General features: G+C 38.3%; 1 protein-coding gene across 1 annotated transcript in view; it reads left to right on the top strand.

Annotated features, from left to right (window-relative positions):
• The window catches only part of DOCK3 (dedicator of cytokinesis 3), a 566279-nt gene extending 554274 nt beyond the window's left edge, over nt 1-12005 (top strand). Inside the window, exons 54-57 of the mRNA XM_054976377.1 lie at nt 4592-4679; nt 9789-9911; nt 10469-10551; nt 11499-12005. Of these exons, the coding sequence (XP_054832352.1) occupies nt 4592-4679; nt 9789-9911; nt 10469-10551; nt 11499-12005 (801 nt within the window). The remainder of the gene's footprint in view (nt 1-4591; nt 4680-9788; nt 9912-10468; nt 10552-11498) is intronic.
• Nucleotides 12006-19836: the final 7831 nt, after the last annotated feature.

Raw genomic sequence — 19836 nt, forward strand, 5'->3', positions numbered from 1 at the left:
CATTTTAGCAATTACACCAAACAGTTCTACAGCATTTTTTATCTCTGTATTTACATCAGTAGAATCTATATGACTTAACAGAATAGTCCTATGCACGTCAAACCCCAGCTTTTTGCACACATCCATTTCAGCAATCGGTTTGTTTGCAAATTTACTTCCAAGCCCCATGCTAGTTGGGCGCCACTTTTGTAACTTCTCTTTTCATGGGTTCTATGGGGCTTAGGAAGCAACTTACACAAAATTTTAAGAAATAACTTTTTTTCTTTAAACTTTTTAACAATTAATAAAATACAACTTTTTTTAAAGCACCTGCTGTTTGAAAAAACAATCAACTCTTAAGTGCAACCATAAAAAAAATCTCCAGATCAACAATGTCCTTGAAAAGGCAAACAGTTCAACATTCAAGAAGTGATGAGTCCTCTTTCATCCATCTGAAGCAACTGTACTCCAGGCTTCTGTCTTCTTGTTGGGAATTATAGCCCTTATTCAAGGTGATAAGAGCTTATAATTTATTAAGCTCCCCAGCAAACAGCATCCTCCTCAGCAGCCTGCCTCTAGCTTCTGACTCCACCCCACTAGGCTAAACCAATTAACCTCACAGGGGTTACAGCAGCTTATAGTACAACATGGACCACAGCAAGTTGTATCATATGATTTTTCCAAAGTCTCATAAAACAGAAGTTTTTCTCCTATACGCTACAAGAGGAGACTAGTAAATGGTGAAGGTGCCATCAATAACTGATATAGTCCACTTCAAAATATGTGGATTTTTGTTTTTGCTGTAGGCTGCTCAGCAAAAGAAATGGTGCATCAACTCTATAAGAACCAGGTTCAAAAAGACTGGAAGAACATTGGAGCAACTCTGTCTTTACATGAGAGGAATACTCTCCATTTAGAAAACTACCAGACCTGGAGAGAACTTGAATTTTGCTTATATAAAGGAAAACCAATTTATGATACTAACCAGCAGAAAACCAGACAAGAAGAACAATATTGGCAAAAAATCTTGGAACACTTGATTGTTGGTCAGAGTTATTGGCATGCAAAACTTGGCATTCTGTGGTACAAATGAAAAATTATACAGTGCTGACAATGGAAATTTTTTGAAGCTTGTAGAATATTTAGCCTTTTTGATCTTATCATGCATGAACATTTGCGCACAGTTAAAGATGAAGAAACATTTGTTCACTACTTAGGAAAAGATATCCAAAATGAGCTTATACAGCTTCTAGCAGGTGCTTTAAAGCAGAAAATTTTAGCACGTGTAAACTCAGCCAAATACTACTCAATTATTCTGGACTGCACCTGATTTTAGTCATATTGAACAAATGACAATGGTTGTACATTATGATGATCAAACCATCAGATACTGAGATGTCTGAGCCTGAGGTTATGATAAAAGAACACTTCTTGGGATTTGTTCCACTAAAGTGCCTTTATGACAGAAACTGTCCTCTGAAAACTCCTCCAGTTTCAGAGAGATTACACCCCAGGAAAGGCATGATCCATGGCTCTCCCCCTTTAGTCCTCACTGTCCTCTGAAGACTCCCCCAGTTTCAGAGATTTCACCCCGGGAAAGGCATGATCCATGGCTCTCCCCCTTTAGTCCTCACTGTCCTCTGAAGACCCCCCCAGTTTCAGAGAGATTGCACCCCGGAAAAGGCACGATCCATGGTTCTCCCCCTTTCCTGTCATTTTCTGTTCACAATGGCAAAAACTGGACTGTCTGCTGCCTGGAAGGTACTTTGAGGGTTAACTTACAAGCCAGAAGGAAAGCCAGAAGGAGTTCAGACAGAGTTCAGACAGTCCTCCGTTGCCAGGGGAATTGATTGCAGGTGCCAGACTGTCTGGCTTGACAAACAGAGGATGAACGCAACAAACAAGGCTTGCAACGACCACCGGTTCGTTGGGAATGGGGCCTCATGAACAGCTTGTTCGCAAACAGCTGATTGGGCTGTTCGTGGCTTTTTTTAGTTCGTATTGCTGTTCGTGCCCATGTCTAATCATAACCCAGAGGCTAAACATATTTATAAAACAATACATATATCAGGACCAATCGGGTTTTATCCCAGAGAGAGACATCACAGACAATATTCACAAAACCCTCAATATACTGGGCTACATGCAAACATAACAAAACAGAATCACTTCTACTCTCATTGGACATCGAGAAAGCATTCGATTCATTTGAATCATCATATTTACATGCACTTCTGAAACAAATGAACTTTGGTCACAAAATTATACAAGCCATAACCACGATTTACTCACAAGCAACAGCACAGATCTCGATAAATAATATTCTTGCGGAAAAGATAAATCTTACAAGAGAAACCAGGCAAGGATGTCCCCTTTCACCACTTATCTTTTCCTTAGCACTTGAACCCCTAGCTATAGAAATTCGTAATAACAACCTAATTCAAGGAATAGAAATAGGATCCAAAATACACAAAATCAGTATGTTTGCAGATGACATGCTCCTATATATATCAGAATCAAGCTCAACTATACCACATCTACAAAAATCCTTAGATTCATTCGCTAAAATATCTGGATTAACAATCAATGCCTCAAAATCAAATATACTTCCAATCAATCTAAAACAATCAACCAAAGATAAAATCAAAGCATCTTACAAATTCCACTGGGCACATAAATATTTGCCATATCTAGGAATCAACATCCCCTCAAACTTGGAGCATTTAATGAAATATAATCATAATCAAAAAATTAAAATAATAAAAAACAATTTATTTAATTGGAATAAGCAACAGCATTCTTGGTATGATAGATACCATTTAATTAAAGCTTTTATTCTCCCCAAATTAATTTTTTTATTTAGAGCAATACCTATATCAATTCCATATAAAACGACAAAACAATGGCAAACAATGCTCAATAACTTTCTTTGGAACTACAAGAAACCAAGAACCTCGTTTTATGTGCTTAGACAAAATAACTATAATGGTGGTTTTAAATACCCAGATATAACAATATACATGAACATCATTTATCTTTCAAAAATAACTCAAATTTTGAAAAATAAAGAGGACCCAGCTTGGACTCAAATTCTAGAACTTCTTTACACCCCCATGAACTTACAAGAAATATTTTGGAGCAAAAATAACCTTAGGTCAACACAAATCAATAATAATATACTTTTAACAAATCTACTAAAGACTTGGGACAAATTTAGATTAAAAGTTCTACCCAGTATATCAAGATATACTATGATCCTATCACAAGACTTTCCCCCAGGGAACATAAAAACATCCCGAAACCAATGGAAAATATACTATACAATAAAAGAGTAATTGATATAACATCACATAAAGGCATACTTCCAAAAATGGACTTGGAAAAAAACTAGGGGATAATATCCCGTGGTTTAACTACCTGCAACTAGCACATATGGCATACCAAACCGAATTAACAGAAATAATTAACAAACCAAAAATGGCTTTTGAAGAAATCTTGGGATACATTTCAAAAATTTATACAATTCTAATTGGTATAAATAAACCAAAGATGTTTCACTATCAAAACAAATGGCAGTATGACTGTAATATGATAATAACTGAAGAACAGTGGAAAGAAGTTTGGACTTCCACTTTATTCAACTCTTGCAAAATAAAGACAAATCTCCAAACCTTCAAAATTACGTTACGGTGGTATATAACACCAAAAAAATTATCCGCAATTTACTCTTCAAATTCACCCACATGTTGGGAAAAATGCGGCAACATTGGTACTTATGCTCATTGTTTGTGGCAATGTCCAATTCTCAACAAATTCTGGAAAGAAATCATACAGCACATTGAACAAATAACTAAATATAAAATCCCAATTCAGCCTCAAATACTTTTTTTAAATTTGTGGGAAGACATGGAGATCCCACCAATAAGAAGAGATCTAATTAATAGCCTACTAGTAGTGGCAAAGACACTTATTGCTTCACAATGGAAAAATCCAAAAAACCCCACAATAGAACAATGGTTAATAAACGTATGGGACCAACTCATTATCAAAAAAAATCACAGATAGCCTGTACAAAGACACTATAGCTTCAGGGTCAACTATGTTTTATGAAAAATTGTGGCCTTTTCTTGAATATATCAGTAACGAAGAGTCGCAATACCCAAAACAAATGTATCATTTTATTATTGAACAGTAAGTAAATAATGTTATTATAGTTACTGCAGATAACATAATGTCTCAAAATGTACACCACAAGTTGTTAAAATTACTCTGTCATGATAATAATTGTAATCTACACATTTATGTGTTTTGTACTACAGTCACAATTTTTATTCTTAATAAAAAATTATAAAGAAAAAATTACATGTTCACTGCATTAATCAAGTAAAATAATAGCTCCATCCTCTAGAAAACTTTATAATTAATTATAAACTAACTGAAAACGGAGTTGAGTGGCAGTCATATAAAAACAAAGACATTCTTCATCTCTGAGTGTGTATGAATGAGATCTTCCATTGGTGAGAGGAAACTCAGTCAGTAATAGTAGGGTTCTATTTTGGCAGGTCTGTGCTGTTCACTCTTAATTTCCTGTGCTGCCTTTTATTTTTTCTAGCATCCAAATTTCCAGCGAGCCTTGCTCCAGCAAGTGATTGGACCATGCAAACCCTGCAGTGATCCTAATCTGTCTGTTGCTGAGAAAGGTATTATTTTTCTCTATTTTATATTGTTTCTTTAATTGCTTCATACAAACAAGGGCTGTACCCACACAGGGGCGAGAAAAACCACCTTGCTATGCAAACAGCAGTGAATGTGATGGAGGCACATACCTCATCTCTGCACCACTTGCTGCTGGCATGACCCCTCCCCATACACCCCCTGGCTGCTCTTCACATTGCCACAGAAGTGCAGAGTGAATGAGAATCCTTACCACCGCCCAACAATTCCCCTCCCCCAGCAGCTGGGCCATGGCACACAGCTGAGCTGCAGCTTAGTTACTAAAGAAAAAAAAGCCCTGTAAAAGGACTTGGGGGGGGGGGATGTTAGAGTTTAGTGAATCAGTTTGAAGGTGGCACTAAACTTCCACCACCCCCATGGATTGGCTGCAGGTAGAGCTTTCACCAGCAGGCTCTGCCTGCAGTCTTCACACAATTTTCTCTTTAAATTGGTGAAAAGGAGTTTTTCTTTGTTCCAACTTAAAAGAGAAGGCCCTGGGAAGCCCACAAGCTATGCTCAGAAAAAGCAAAGCATCAGGTGGAAGCTCATAAATAAATAAAGTGATGCAGTGTGCCACCCAAGGAATAATCTCTGTGTGGAAACATCCCAGGAATTTAAATAGAATCACAGCTTGTGTTGAGTAAACTATGGTGCCTGCAGTTGGACAATTAGTTGGAGATGGATCAAGCTGGCAAGTTTTGTGTCAGATTCTATGCTCAAAATGAGGAGGGAGGAGCAAGCACAGCAACAAATTATGCTCATGCCTGATCAGGATATAATTGCAGCTTGTTGTGCAGTCTTTGCTTTCATTATTTTCTTCACTGATTTTTCTTGACAGTAGCATAACATGAACAGCTTAAAGCAAAAACCTTTCAAACATCACTTCCCTGCTGATAAATGTGACCACTAAGTGCATACTCCTGTAGCAAATTAATTGATCACTACAGAGCAATATGACTTTCACAGTAGCTTACCCTTGAGTTGATTATTGAGCCGGGAGAAAAATAGTTACAAGTCATCCAACATCGGTATTGCGTTTACAATCTAACACAATATAGATGTAGGTGGGCACACATACATTCAGCTAAGACAGTGCATGTATGTCCATTTTTGTTCCATTAAGAAAACATTTATATTGATCTAAGGAGAAATGTTGTGTGGACATTCGTGCCTTCGGATTCAGTCTGTGCTTGCAAACTGCAATTATGTTTGCTAAGTGTTCTGTGAAACTGTGGCATTTAATGTTTTTTTGTGAGGAAAAGGTCTCACAAACCCTGTTAACCTCTTGGCTCAAGAGTTTGGAAAAGTCCTTCAGCTATCCAAGGTCTCCGCATGGCAACACTGCCCTTTACTCCTGGATCAACAGGAAACACGACTTCCAAGATCATTTCCTCACGGGGTGGTAGGAATTGATATGGAATGCACAGAGATTGGTGAAAAATTAGATAGGCAAAGCTTTTAAAATTTCATTATGCAAACATACAGGCAGAGCAATGGCATTTATTTTTATTTTCATGCTACAGAGCAGGGCTAATATTGCTTGGATGCAATGAAACAGTAGAGCTTTATGGAGATGAAGCAGCCAGAGTTAACTGACGAATGCATGCTGACGAATGCATGGGAAGGCAGATAGAGAGTAAGAACCTTTTTGTGATGAATTAAAGATCATCTTGGTGATTTTGTGTGACCAAGCTGGAGCTAGTGTGTTCACACAAAGTCAGCAGCAACTGGAAGCAGAAGAAGCTAAGTGCTTGAGCCAACAAGAAGAGAGATGGATCAGTGAGTTGGAGGTAGAAAAAATGCAGTTACTGCTTGAAGATACTCCCTGGATTAAGGGAAAGGGACTGTATCACTAGGTAGTGACCCAAAAAGGCTTTAGGACTTTTCTGAGCTCCTGGACCAAGAGGGAATGGGACTTGCAACACTGTCTCCTCATAGTTATTATAAAATAGCTACTAAAAATCAGTGCCCAGAATTGTCCAGTAATGAAGGACTGATACCAGCTTTATCAGTTGGAATAAGTCAATAAAGAAATGTGTATTTTCTGACAGTGGTATTTTACTAGTAGCTGCACACCTCAGATGGCTCAGAGCCTGAACAATGAATATAGCTAGAACCTCAGTCCATGGTAGTTTGTTCTTGTCCTTGGAGGGCCCAGTTTTGCTGAGTTAATGATACAGGTTAGGCATCAGGAACTTTCATGGACACTGGTTCCTTTAACCTATATTCATATAAACAAATTCCTCACATCAATCCATACTGAGTTCCCTAGCTAGCCCTCTGCTTTTGAACCATTTGTAGCTCAAGTGATGACAGTATTATTTCTCTTGACGACATTGTTATTACTCATGCTGCAGCGTAGAGGCTTGCTTGTCCATTTTGATGTGCAGAGAGTTCTATGCAGTCACAAGTTCACTCTAGTTCGCATTAGCAATCACAAAGCATCATTTGGGCCCTTCAACTTGTAATAAAAAAGTTTTAAAAGAATAATATTCCTGTCAGATGTCAGTTTTTTTTCTTGTTGTATTAATTGTGATTACTACTAGGGCTACCATAAATCAGAAATGCTAACAGCAATGATAATGTTTAGTCTTGTAAACCTTGTGTAATGATGGTCTTTCATTGCCTTCTGTTGGCACTTGATTAAATTTAAATTTCAGCTCTTTCGGTGGTTTGAAGCTTTGTGCGTATACATTCATTTTTTTGTTTATACTGTTTAAAATTGTATCTGCCCAACTGAGATAAATATCTCCTTGTGGAAGAGAAGAGCCCTCCAACAATAAAAGTGATTCAGGAAACTAAAATTGTGCAAATGATAACCCAGATTTATCACATTTGTATGCTTAAACTCCTCCAAGAAGCTTAGAGTAGCATCCACAGGGTTTCCCCCCCCCCCTTTTTTATCTTCAGAACAAACTTGTGAGGTAAGTTAGGCAAATCATAAATTTGAACCTATTTTTTTCTGGCCCCAGTTTAGCATTGCATTCTCTAGAATATCTTCAGTTCCTGGAAGGGAACCTTTGTATCTCCCTATCCCATGTTTAGATTATAGATTGAGAATTATACAAACACTTAAGAATCTTACAGCCTCATCTTAAGACACCAACACTGGTGCCAATGCTGGCATAGCACCAGCCCTGTTAGGATCGTATAGCTGTTCCACAGAAGGGAAATTTATTTATTTGCAGAATTTATACCCTACCTTTCTCCCCAACTGAGACCCAAAGCAACTTACATCATTCTCCTCTCTTCCATTTTCCTCACATCAACCTTGTGAGGTAGATTAAGCTGAGAGTGTGTGACTGGTGCAAAGTTACCTAGTGAGCTTCCATGGCAGAGCAGGGAATTGAACCTGGATCACCCAGATCCAAATCTGTCAGTCTAACTACTATACCACACCTGGTCTCATTGAAATCAATGGGGGGAGAACATCCCAAGGCAAGCTGCAGACAGCACAGCAATTGTGCTGCAGTCCACGGCAACCCCACTGACATCCATCAGTCATAGAGCAGTGTGTCTCCAATGCCTCCTAAGAGTGATGCACACAGATGCAGCAGCACACTGATGTGACCACAGTCCCCTGACAACAGGAATTGCCACTCACATGCAGAATACCAGAGGGCAAGAAGAACAGCTGGCCCCTATACTCCCAAGGAGGCTGGTGGCATACTCCAGGGAACTCTGCAGATGTGGATTTGAGTCCCTGCCTGCTGGTAAGTTACCTTTTGCCAGGCAGACAGACACACAGAGGAGGAATTCTGTGACCATTCCAGCCACAGTATTCTTAGGATCCCACAGTGCACTCAGTACAGGCATCTATAATGGATCATCCAAGAAGTATTGTCATTGTGCTGTTGATACATAGGTATACTTTTACTTTGCTACTGATGAAAGTCGGGAGCCAGTGTCTAGAAGCAAGGGAATACTGAATGAGGGTAAACAAACTGAATTATCCAGATAAAGAGTGCAGTGAATCAGGTATAGAACTGACACAGGAATGGGTATAGAACTTGTTCTGGATGCGGCTGTGCTCTGAAAGATCAGAGTACAATCTGAGGCACTGGTGGACTTTGATAAAGGTGTGCTTTCTATCAGCTTAATCTAATTCATCAGATTTGTATATTCTTAGGGAAAGGTTGGCCAGACTGCTGTCACATTCAGACTAATGTGTTGTTCAAGAGTCAACCTTTGAAGACAGTTCAGATATTCCCACTGGTACAAAATGCAGGGGCCAGAATGCGAACAGGGGTCTTATCTATCTTCTATCTATTAGTCTATAAAAGCCTATGAATCTGTTCTATGACTCTATAAAAATAGTTTTATACCACCTACACTAGCTTTCAATTTCTCTAAGGTCCAGTTAAAGTGCTGGTTTGACCTTTAACACCCTTAACTGTTTGGCTTCTGAAAGATAGCCTTCATCCTGCCTTGGTTCTGAGAGCATTTAATGGGCCGTTGCTGCAGGAACTCATACTTTGAAAGTTTGTTTGACAGAGACTTTTAGGAGGACTTTCTTGTCTAGTGCGCCTAAGCTCTGCAATTCTCCTAGGAAGTACAGTTAGTATCATCATCCCAGCCTTTCAGTACAACTTGAAGACATTTTTGTTCTAGACCTGTGAAGAAATTTGATTGTTTCTATGATTTTGAATGTTATCAATTATGATTTATTTTGCATTTTTAATGTGAATGACTTTGTACAATTTTGAATGGAAAAGCAAGATAGACATTTTATAAATAAATATAATTTTACTTCATCTTGGTAATCGCGGCATAGTAACAGGCTCTCTTGTGCATACTGAAATTTCTGTACCTTACTCTTCGATACTATATCTTCCTTTTTTTAAAATCACTTTTCATAGTGTAGAGGCTCTCTTCCTAGTTCTTATGAACATGCTAGTCCCTAGAAGTTGTTCTGTTCTTATTATGAAAAAGTACACATTTGTTTATCACTCACTTCCTTCAGCGCAGCACTTACCTAGCAGCATGGGGCCAGTCCCAAAATACTCCATTCAGAGGATTTGAAAAGTCAGCCCACCAAGTCCCAGTGAAGTTTGTACTGCAGTATTATCCAAATTCCATCTGTTTCCATCCTTCAGCTGTTCCAGCAGCACCAAGCAGCTGGAGTCTGGACAGCGGAACCAGAGAGGCCTTGCCATTCCTGTCTGCTCATGTTGGGAGCATCCTGGCCCCACCAGTACCTCCCCGAAGCCTAACCCATGGTAAGGAAATGGCTAGTAGGACTGCAGTAAAAATTCTGCATTAATGCCCAGATAAATATGAAGGCCAACACTGGCAACTGTTTTCCTTTTGAAAGAAAGGAACAAAGAAAAGTCTTTCCTGATTCTCCTGGCCATTAACTAAATATTGAAAACATCAACAGTATTACGAACGTGCTTTGGGACTGGAATTAAGTTTGTGAGTGATGTAAACTAACCTTGTGTTTTGCTAGCCTGCAAAGAAATATTTATTGATCTTCAGTTGTTGAAAAGAAATGGAGGTTTCAAATGTTTAATGCTGAAGAGCCTGTTGTCTTGCCACGGGAGCCTTGATACCATGATAGGAGTGGGTAAAATTCTTATTCCTAGTGTTGAATTTTTCATTTATTTCATTGTGTTAATGTGAATATTAGTTTCCAAATTACAGTGTGAAAGAGCTGCTTTCTAGGAAACTGGCATTGGGCTATTGGGATTTATATCACACAAAACTTTAGAATTGTAAACAAATACTCCAACTCTGACCTACTGTTCTTTGATAACTCTTATTTATCTTGTTTAAGGTCACTACTCATTGCATTTTGATGCCTTTCATCATCACCTTAATGATACTCCCCCAGCACTGCCTGCACGGACACTTCGCAAGGTAAAATGATCTCTCAGACTGCAAAGCCATCAACCTAAATCAATCTAATTTAATACCTGGCAAGAAGCAAGTCTGTGAGATTCCCATGTGCTTTATACTGATTTGATTCATTATTTGTCCTGAGAGATTAACATGAAACTCTCCTGTTGCTTAGATTAGAAATTGAAGGCATAATTGCTATCTCCTAGACTTTCATGACAGTTCTAACCTACAGCTTCCAAAGTAATTAGTCCTTAAAATTAGAGCAAATTGAAAGTTTACCAATTAATGTAAGGACACAATATTTTTAAAATGTAGGTGGAATAAGGAAAAGTAAAGCAGAAATCAAGAAAAAGATTAAACTCACTGGATGCTTTTGTTTACTGATACAAAAATGTCATTTTTGATGATATTAAGATGATCATTCCTTAAAATCATTTTGCATATTACAAAATTCCTTGAGTGCACCTAAGATATCACTTTAGATCTAAGCCATTAAACTTAAGGTCCTGACTTCTTTACATTTTCTTTCTGCATAACTAAACAGCTGCAGCTCAGGCAAACTGGGAAGATGCTGGGGTGGGAGTAAATCAGAACTGACTTGCATAAATGGAAGCAGCTGTAAAAGAGAGGAAACATTATGAAGCCTGTGCTTTGCTATTTCAAAAAAAGCAGTGTTCTGAGATGTTGATTCTATGTCATTAATACAAAACATGGCTGAATAGGTTCAGTACTTAAAACATTCTGCTATATTATGTCTCATTCATTGACATTGGACATCAGCCTTACTACTAGCCTTTACCACAGAAGTCTTAGCTAGATACTGAAGATGGTATCACACTGCCCTCACAAACAGGTATTTGTTTGGGGGTGCTTTCACAAAAATCTGTATGTATGGAAGTATAGAAACATTTCTATTTTGTCATGTATTTTGACATGTATTTATGTATATATTTTCTATTTAATAGTCACCTCTTCATCCAATCCCTGCATCACCCACAAGTCCCCAGTCTGGCCTGGATGGAAGCAACTCCACCCTTTCAGGCAGTGCCAGTAGTGGAGTGTCCTCATTGAGTGAAAGTAACTTTGGGCACTCATCTGAGCCCCCTCCACGAACAGACACGATGGATTCTGTCCCTAGCCAGGCCTGGAATACTGATGAAGACCTAGAGACATCCTATCTCCCAGTCAGGTACAGTCTCTCAGAACCTGATGTTCTAGAAACTCTTAAATCCCAGCCATGCCGAAGTCACTCTGCTCCGTCTGGAGTCATTCCTCAGGACACTATGGACCCTCCAGCTCTTCCCCCTAAACCATATCACTCTCGCCTCCCAAATATGGAGAATGAGGAGGTAATGAGAATGGAAGAGGAAGAAAAACACCGAGCACTGCATCGCAAAATCTCCCAGCCAGCTGGTGGTGCAAAAGAAGAACAGGCCAGAGTAGCATGGGAACATGGCATCAGTGAGCAGTAGGCAAAACTATGCGAGAGGACAGTTTGCATGATCATTTCAGCTCTAAGGAATCAGAAAAGAGAAGCATAAGTCTTCAGAAAAGGGGGGAAAGTTGAACTCATTTATTTTCTGCTGCTGTGAGTTAATGTCTGGAGCCAGAGACTGGGCCAGCCATGTGCAGTTGCTGCTTTCCTTTTTATTTAATTTTATACTTTTCAGATTTTTAGTGGTTTGGGGTTTTGTCTATTTTTTGCAGTGGGTGCTTCATTCCTTCTACAAGTGATCAGAATGCAGGATGTATATAATATTAGCTGTGGACACTTGGAGAAATGAAGAAGGATTAGAATTTTGAGGGGGGATGTGGCATGGAATTTTTATAAGCTTTTCTCCTAGTTTTGAGATGCGCACAAGCTGAAGCAGTTGCACTAAAGATGTGTTTCTTTGCTGTAACAAGTGATTGCTCATTTTGAATTCAGGGATTCTATGGAGTGTCACTGGAAGGTGCACAGTAAGAAGGCACTGAAATTTGCTTAAGAAAAAACTAGATCTTCCAGGTTTGTGGGCCTATAAACTTTATAATGATCTCCCTGCATTGGCTCAGGTGTGCTCAAGCAATCTAACCAGAGCTAACTAGCTTCTGTGTTGATTTTAAGGCAACATTTCAGACGAACATTTGCTGACATAAACTATTTGATTTCTTGTTTTTTTCCATTATCACTTCCATCTGTATTAACCAATACTACAGTTTACATAATCATGGTTCCTGTATAGCACAGTGTTGGCCTTTCTGTGCTGAAGCCTAGATAGGATGCTATCTATGCCATTTTTTTCCAGTTCAGGAGATGATAATCATTTATGCTGGAGCTGCTAAGTAGTAGAACTAAAATGGGAAGATTTGAGCACACATCTGTCTGTTAGTTCAAGGCTGATTTATCTGTATAATCAAAACCAATATTCAATTAGTACCATTTGTTACTCTATACTGTCCTATATACTCAAAGCTTCTCATCACTCCTGGACAACAGAGCTTCCTTCTGTTACAGTGTCATAGAGACACCATAACTTTCAAGGAATGTCCATGACACTCCAGTGTGGAAATTGAGATTTTAAGAATTGCCATTTGAAAAGAAAAAAAATCTATTTTGCTTCTTTTTATTAAAAGGTCCTGAAATGTTTACAATGAAGAAGGTTAAGGGTGGGAAAAGGTACAGGTATATAAAATCATGATTGAATGTGTAAGAAAGGAACTATTGTATTTACATACAGGAACTAGATGGTAACCAATTAATAGCCATAATTATATATTTTAATCAAAATAACTACTGAAAATTGATCTATGAAGCCAACTGCCATGGGCTATGGGGATCCTAGCAATGTAAGTTGAAAGGAGATTAGAAAGCCTGTGAAGAAAAGATATATTAATATATATTATCAGGGTGATATAGGTTAGTAGATTAAAGATTAATAATGTAAGATAAGAAAAAGAAAATTTCTTTTTGAAAGTTGAAGGAAGTGAAGCAGAAGGACTTTTAGGCAGTGTTTCCATATTCCCATTTCATTCCAACCAACAGCTTCAGACATTTAAGAAATAGTTGTACAAGATGCCATTTTGTTTATTTTTCCTCTGACTGCTTAAAAAAAAAGATGCTCTCAATATGGTACCAAACTCAAAAGCACATTATGAAACTTTATACTGAAATAGAAATGGGAAGACGCAGTAGGAAAAGGACTGACCTAGTTTCCAAAACCGCCAGTGACAGGAATAGAAATAGAACCTAGGAGTCTTAGTTTCCCTACTTAATCATCACCATATATATTCTAAACACAAATATTTGTCCTAAATAAATAAAGATTTCTCATTGTTTGATTGAAGCTGCTGCTGTCTGTGGTATGCTTTTCAGATCTTATCTGTGTTGGGTTTTTTTCCCCCTTCAAACTGGTTCTAGATGGGAAAAGGCATTTGCATTTACTGGTCTTGCCCACACACATTTCTCCCACTAGAAGGGGTAGCTTTCCAATGCCACATGAAACATCTCCTGCCAAGCACAATTTAAATAAGTAGAACCATAACTAAGGTTATTTCTGTGTGTAGCAGGCATACTTCAGGTTAATGTTAAATTGTCAAACATTCAGTTAGCATAAATGTTACCCATATAAAGCTCCTGGAAGATATTTAAGGCATTAGTTATTCTAAAGTCTGAGATATTGGCAGCAGAATATATTTATTTCAAAGTAAGTCTTCTGAGAGTTACAGAATTCATTTCTACACAGTGCCTTGTGCATTGTTTTAGTGGCTTTTAAAAAAGGGGCTGTGTGTGTGCATATGCACGCGCAAATGACAAGATTTTCAGTATTTCATCTGATGAGTGTGGAATTGATCATCATACAAATCATGAGCCACTTCATATAGTGTAAATAATATCCTGGGGATGCGTACAGAATTCCAGTGCTAAAATGGGTGTCCTCTACTGTATTACTAAAATTGCTTTTTAGATTTTCAGATGTTACCAGCACGTGTACAATTGCATGAGGTTTGTGCTCTCAGGCTTTGAAAAGCATAGTTATATCTTCTTTGGACACAGCAAAATGAAAAACAGTTGTTTTAGGTACTTGGATAGCACACATAATCATGGTGCCTTGGGAAAAGATTTTAAAATGTTCCAAAATATATGTTGTCTTTGCCCTTAGTCAAGAAGGAAGGGTCAAAGATGGAGGAAGGAAAAACAACAAAGCAAGATCATCCCATTCAGCATTGGATTATAACTGATTTTTTTCACAATAGTAAGAATGCAAGGATCTCTTCACTAATGAACAGGCTTCCCCCACCCCCCACTTATTTCTCTCTATAAAAGAGGACTAGACAGTGCAATCCTAAGAAGAGTTACTCCCATCTAAGCCCATTGAAATCAATGGGCTTAGATGGGAGTAACTCTGTTTAGGATTACATTGTAAGTCATATCCTACCCGAGGAAGAATGAGACCACAGGAAATTTGGGAAGGGAAATCATATTGCTTAAATTTCTTTCCCATCATGCTTCTGTGTAAATATCCCACTTGAATGCTGTGTATCTGTACAGAGAATTGAGCAAAAAATGTATAGATCGTGATGTCTGACTGGTACTCTGCCCTGTAAATGTGTTTTTAATCTCTGGCAATCTGTTACTATTTTAGAAACAAAAAACTCCCCATTCTCTTTTGTGTATTTATGTTCAGAAAACCTATATTAACTATAAGGAATAGTAAATTTAAAAGGAAAAAATTTGTACCAGTCCTAAAGATATTTCATTGTATATATTGTGATAGCATGTTTCTTGAATCAAAAAAATAAGTGGTGTGGAGTTTAGGTGTAAATATCTGCTGTTTTGTTTGGGGATTTTTTTCCTTTCCCTACCCATTCACTCAACTCCTGTGATGTGGAATTAAAGATTAATACCTAATATTAATGAAATGAGTGGGTATGCTCTCTTAAGTACCAATTACATATTTATTCAAATGCCCCAATGCATCTTACAAATTCCACAAGCAAAATAGATGCACTTTTTTCCTGTTGACCTCAGTCTCCCTTTGCTATGTAGTTTATATCAAATGAAGTTACACAGCAGGGAGTTGTTTGGTGGGAAACTATTGAAGAACCAGGAAAATATGACAGCTGCTTGCGTTCTTTACACAGGAAAATGTATCTGATCATATTCTTGACCTTGTTTACTCAGCAGTGTTCACCCATGCAAAGAAATGCTGTCCCCAAGATTTGTATCATTTTCAGTTTTTACCTGTTTTCACCAGTAATCCCTAGAGGGAGGGAGAAAGCTTATTGCAAGGGGGGAAAGGCTGCCAGTTCAGTGCTGACTGGAACATGTTTGATCCATACAATTGAGAGAGAGGTAGAATAAGCCTTCTCTTGGTGAAATTAGGGCCTTTATCAGAACATTTTTAATGGATTCTCAGTATCTTGTTTTTGTCATGCTATAGTACTCTGTAGGGATCAATTGCCAATATGATTCTAGGCTAATTGAAGCAGCCTGGCCATTCCCCCATCTGCTTTCCCATCGTTTCCTAAGTCTGTTCTGCTCTTTTACTTTCCTCAGCCCAGAACTGTGCTCGGCACCTAAACTCACCATATGATTCATTTCCAACGGCCAAGGAAGCAGCTTCTAGAGATGTGATTTTGGTGTCTGCAGCATTTTTACTACCCATGCCAGAGCAGGATATCCAATGAATAGGTGATAGAAATCAGAACTTAAGAGTTCCCTATCATACTCATAGAGAATTGTTCAGTATGTATGGAGAATTATGATAGATAATTGCAGTTTCACTAAATGACACAGAAAGCACAGCAGGTGAAAAATAGCATTGCTTATTACAATTACCTTTCAAGCCACTTAGAATGAATGATGATTTCGGATGGAACACAAGTACAACATCTCAAACAAAGGGCAATATGTTGGCATAATATTGGATTCATTTGTGCCTGAGCATTTTACTTTTCATTAAGCTTTACTGGAAAAAATCTGTGTGGAGAGAGAAGAGCACATTAGGATGAGAGACCACATATATATCTCTAATCATTCACTAGCCTTACTAAGAGCTCTTGGGGAAGTTACACACTCTCAGTTTAACCTAATTGAAGTTTGTGAGGTCCTTTCCAGACAATCACTGAATTGAACAGTAAGTGTGCAGTAGGTTAATTGCAGAGTACTAAGTATCTTTTCCTCTATTCACATATTTTTAGTATGGAAATCATGTTTCCACAGCACAAGCACAACAATCTTTTGTGGCTGAGAAAATGTTACTAGACATATATGTACAAATCTCGAAATACAGCACTGGTGCTATGTGGAGTGTGCTTGTACAAGTATCATAAGCACTTACTGGACAGTGTCTGTGATGTTAGTGGTGATAAATAACTCCCCATTCATGGCTGTACCATTCTGTAACCTTTTAAAGGTTTTTTTAACCTCAGCAGAGGTTGAGCACTCCTCTTCTGAACTGCTCAAACACAAGTGGATTCATGAAGCCCTTTAAAAACAAAAAAACATGTTTATTTTTGTCCTTATTTATTTCAGCACTGATTATCAGAATAGATACACTGTTGCTTATTACTGATGTTAATACTGTCTTGATGCTGTTGAATGTATAGATAATTTGATCATATATTACTGTAATTGTGTTAATGTTACTGATTAATAAAAAGATAAAAAGGGATAGCAAGTACAAGTAGGACTCTGCCTCCCCTAAGCAATGCCCAACCCCTTTGTGAACTTTTTCTTTTCTTTTTAATGTTTTTCTTTTTGTGCTGAATTCTTGGAGATTGTTACCCATCCCTCCAGGCGAGGACTTATATCTCCTGTAAAGCAGTAGAAGAATGGCTATGCTACCCCTCCACACTTGCAGCATGGTTTTTTTTGTCTAGAAAAGCCAAGTAATAAAAATTATGGAACATTGTAAATTACTTTTATTATTACTGTAATTTTTGTAATACAGATCACTGATTCAGCAATCACAACACGTGGAGGTATTGTGTGCAGGTGCAACAGCAGAAATGGGAAAACTCCCCCCCCCCCCACACACACGCACACACAGTTTTTGCATGGGGGGAAATGCTTGGGAGAAAGGCAAGAGCTCTCACTCCCCCAGTGACAGCTTTCTGAGCCCATTTGGGCTCTCCTTTTTTATGCAAGCCATCACTCAGAGCTACTGTGTGTCTGCACAGAGCCCAGGTTGGCTCCATGCCAAACTCATGAATGAAGTAAATTTAGTGTGACCCCTTATGACTACCCATCCTAAGTTACGACAGTAGAATAAGAAATTAATCTGAATGAAGACCAATCAGGCCTTTTCTTCAGTGTTTAATAAAGGAGTTTTTTTAATGCTTGGGGTGCATTATCTCATGCATTTCCAATGTATAAACTGACGATTAAAAATTACTTAGCAAAATGAGTGAAATATAGAATTAATGAAATACAGAAACTAATCTTTAAAAGAATAGAGACCAAATTCACTCTCTGGTCTACATAAAATAAGCAGTGGCAATTTCTCAGGAACTACAAAAAGTAGCACTGGTAGATACTGGCATTAAAGAAACAGGTCTTGGTTTAAAAACATGACTGCAAGATAGCTAGTCCAGTCCTCATCATATTTGATGGAGGGGTTTCAAAGCTATGAATTCTGAGTCCTCATCTATACATTCCATAGCCCTCATAGCATGTTTGTTGGGGAATAACATGAAGAGTAACATGAGGAATAACATGAGTATCACACATGCACTAACACTTTTGTGCCTTCCAGACACACACCAGCTCTTTTCTGTTAGCTACCACAGCATGCAGAGAGAAGTGGTTTATCCTCTACCCCCTGCTATTTTTGTTTCCTCAGACTGCTCCTTGGAACTGTTGTTGGCTCCAATGTAATACTTATGTGTAGGCATGTAAGTAATGTGATTTTTATGACACAGTCAATATCAGCTCCATGGGACAACTCAAGGAAACAAAAACTGGGAGGAGGGAGGCTAAAACCACTTCTCCCTGTGAGCTTTGGTCACAGACAGACATCTGGAAGGCACAAAATTCCCTTTGCACATGTGATGCAAAGTCCTCATGTTATTCCTGAACAAAAGCAAGGACTCTGTAATGTTAGATTGAGACTTAAGAGACTGTTCTGCTGCTAGAAAATTAGGCATCTTTTGATATTGGTAAGCGTACAGAAAGAAATTATTAAAGTGCTAGATCTCAGTGGGTGGAAAATTATGTTCCCTTCTTCAAGGGTGGCAGAACCCATCTAGCTCCTGACAACATCTTCAGGCCTCTTATTACGCTGCTCCCATCACAGTGGGCTATGTGAAGTAAATTGAATGGGCACAGAAGTAGCCAGACTCAAGGAAGCTTTCTGGGGCAGAAATAAAAATGTGGGAGATGCCTAGCTATTTAAACAGAATCAGAAGCTGCTATGCAGAACCTGTCTTCAGATTTAAAAATAGTGTTGTTCCCAACTGTACTTGGTCCATAGGAGGAGGTGATGAAACTGGAGCAGGGAAAAGTGGTTTATTCTTCTACCATTTCTCATTTTGCTTCACCTGACCATTGAGGAGAAATACAAAGCTCTTTCCACCGTTCCATTAAGTTGCCTGATGAAAGTGTGTATCTGTGTGACATTCAGGAAATACATGTCTCTGTTTACATGTGCATATAACTTTTCCCCCCAAATTGTGCCCAGTAAAATAACCATGTTTAATTACCTTTTAATTAATCAAATGTAATACATTTAATATTAAGGGACCAATTATTGGTTTTGAATCATAAGCTTCATCCTAAATAAATACATTCTCCAATTATTAGTTTATGTGCATTTTTTTCACTCTTAACAAAGATGCATCTATAGATTTGGTTGGATTACATGTTTTTCCCTATTCCTACTTTGTAACAGATCCCCATAAACAATTGGAGGGGGGTGGTGATCATCCTACTGACCAAAGTCTTGTGTCATTTCAGTTATTTATGTTAACAATAAGAGAAACTGAGATAAAAATGAATTATGTTAAACAAAGAAATTTTGAATTTGCAAATAAACCAGGAAGATGTATTGTCGAAGGCTTTCACGGCCGGAGAACGATGGTTGTTGTGGGTTTTCCGGGCTGTATTGCCGTGGTCTTGGCATTGTAGTTCCTGACGTTTCGCCAGCAGCTGTGGCTGGCATCTTCAGAGGTGTAGCACCAAAAGACAGAGATCTCTCAGTGTCACAGTGAACTAAAATAATTGTTAATGGAGCTAACCAAACCCTGTGAGATTCAAAAAGGAACATGACAAGGTTGTCCACTGTGCACCCCCCACCCCGTTCATTTTAGTCCTTGAGATATTGA

The sequence above is a fragment of the Eublepharis macularius genome, chromosome 4 (assembly GCF_028583425.1).
Source record: "Eublepharis macularius isolate TG4126 chromosome 4, MPM_Emac_v1.0, whole genome shotgun sequence".
Classification (NCBI taxonomy): Eukaryota; Metazoa; Chordata; class Lepidosauria; order Squamata; family Eublepharidae; genus Eublepharis; species Eublepharis macularius.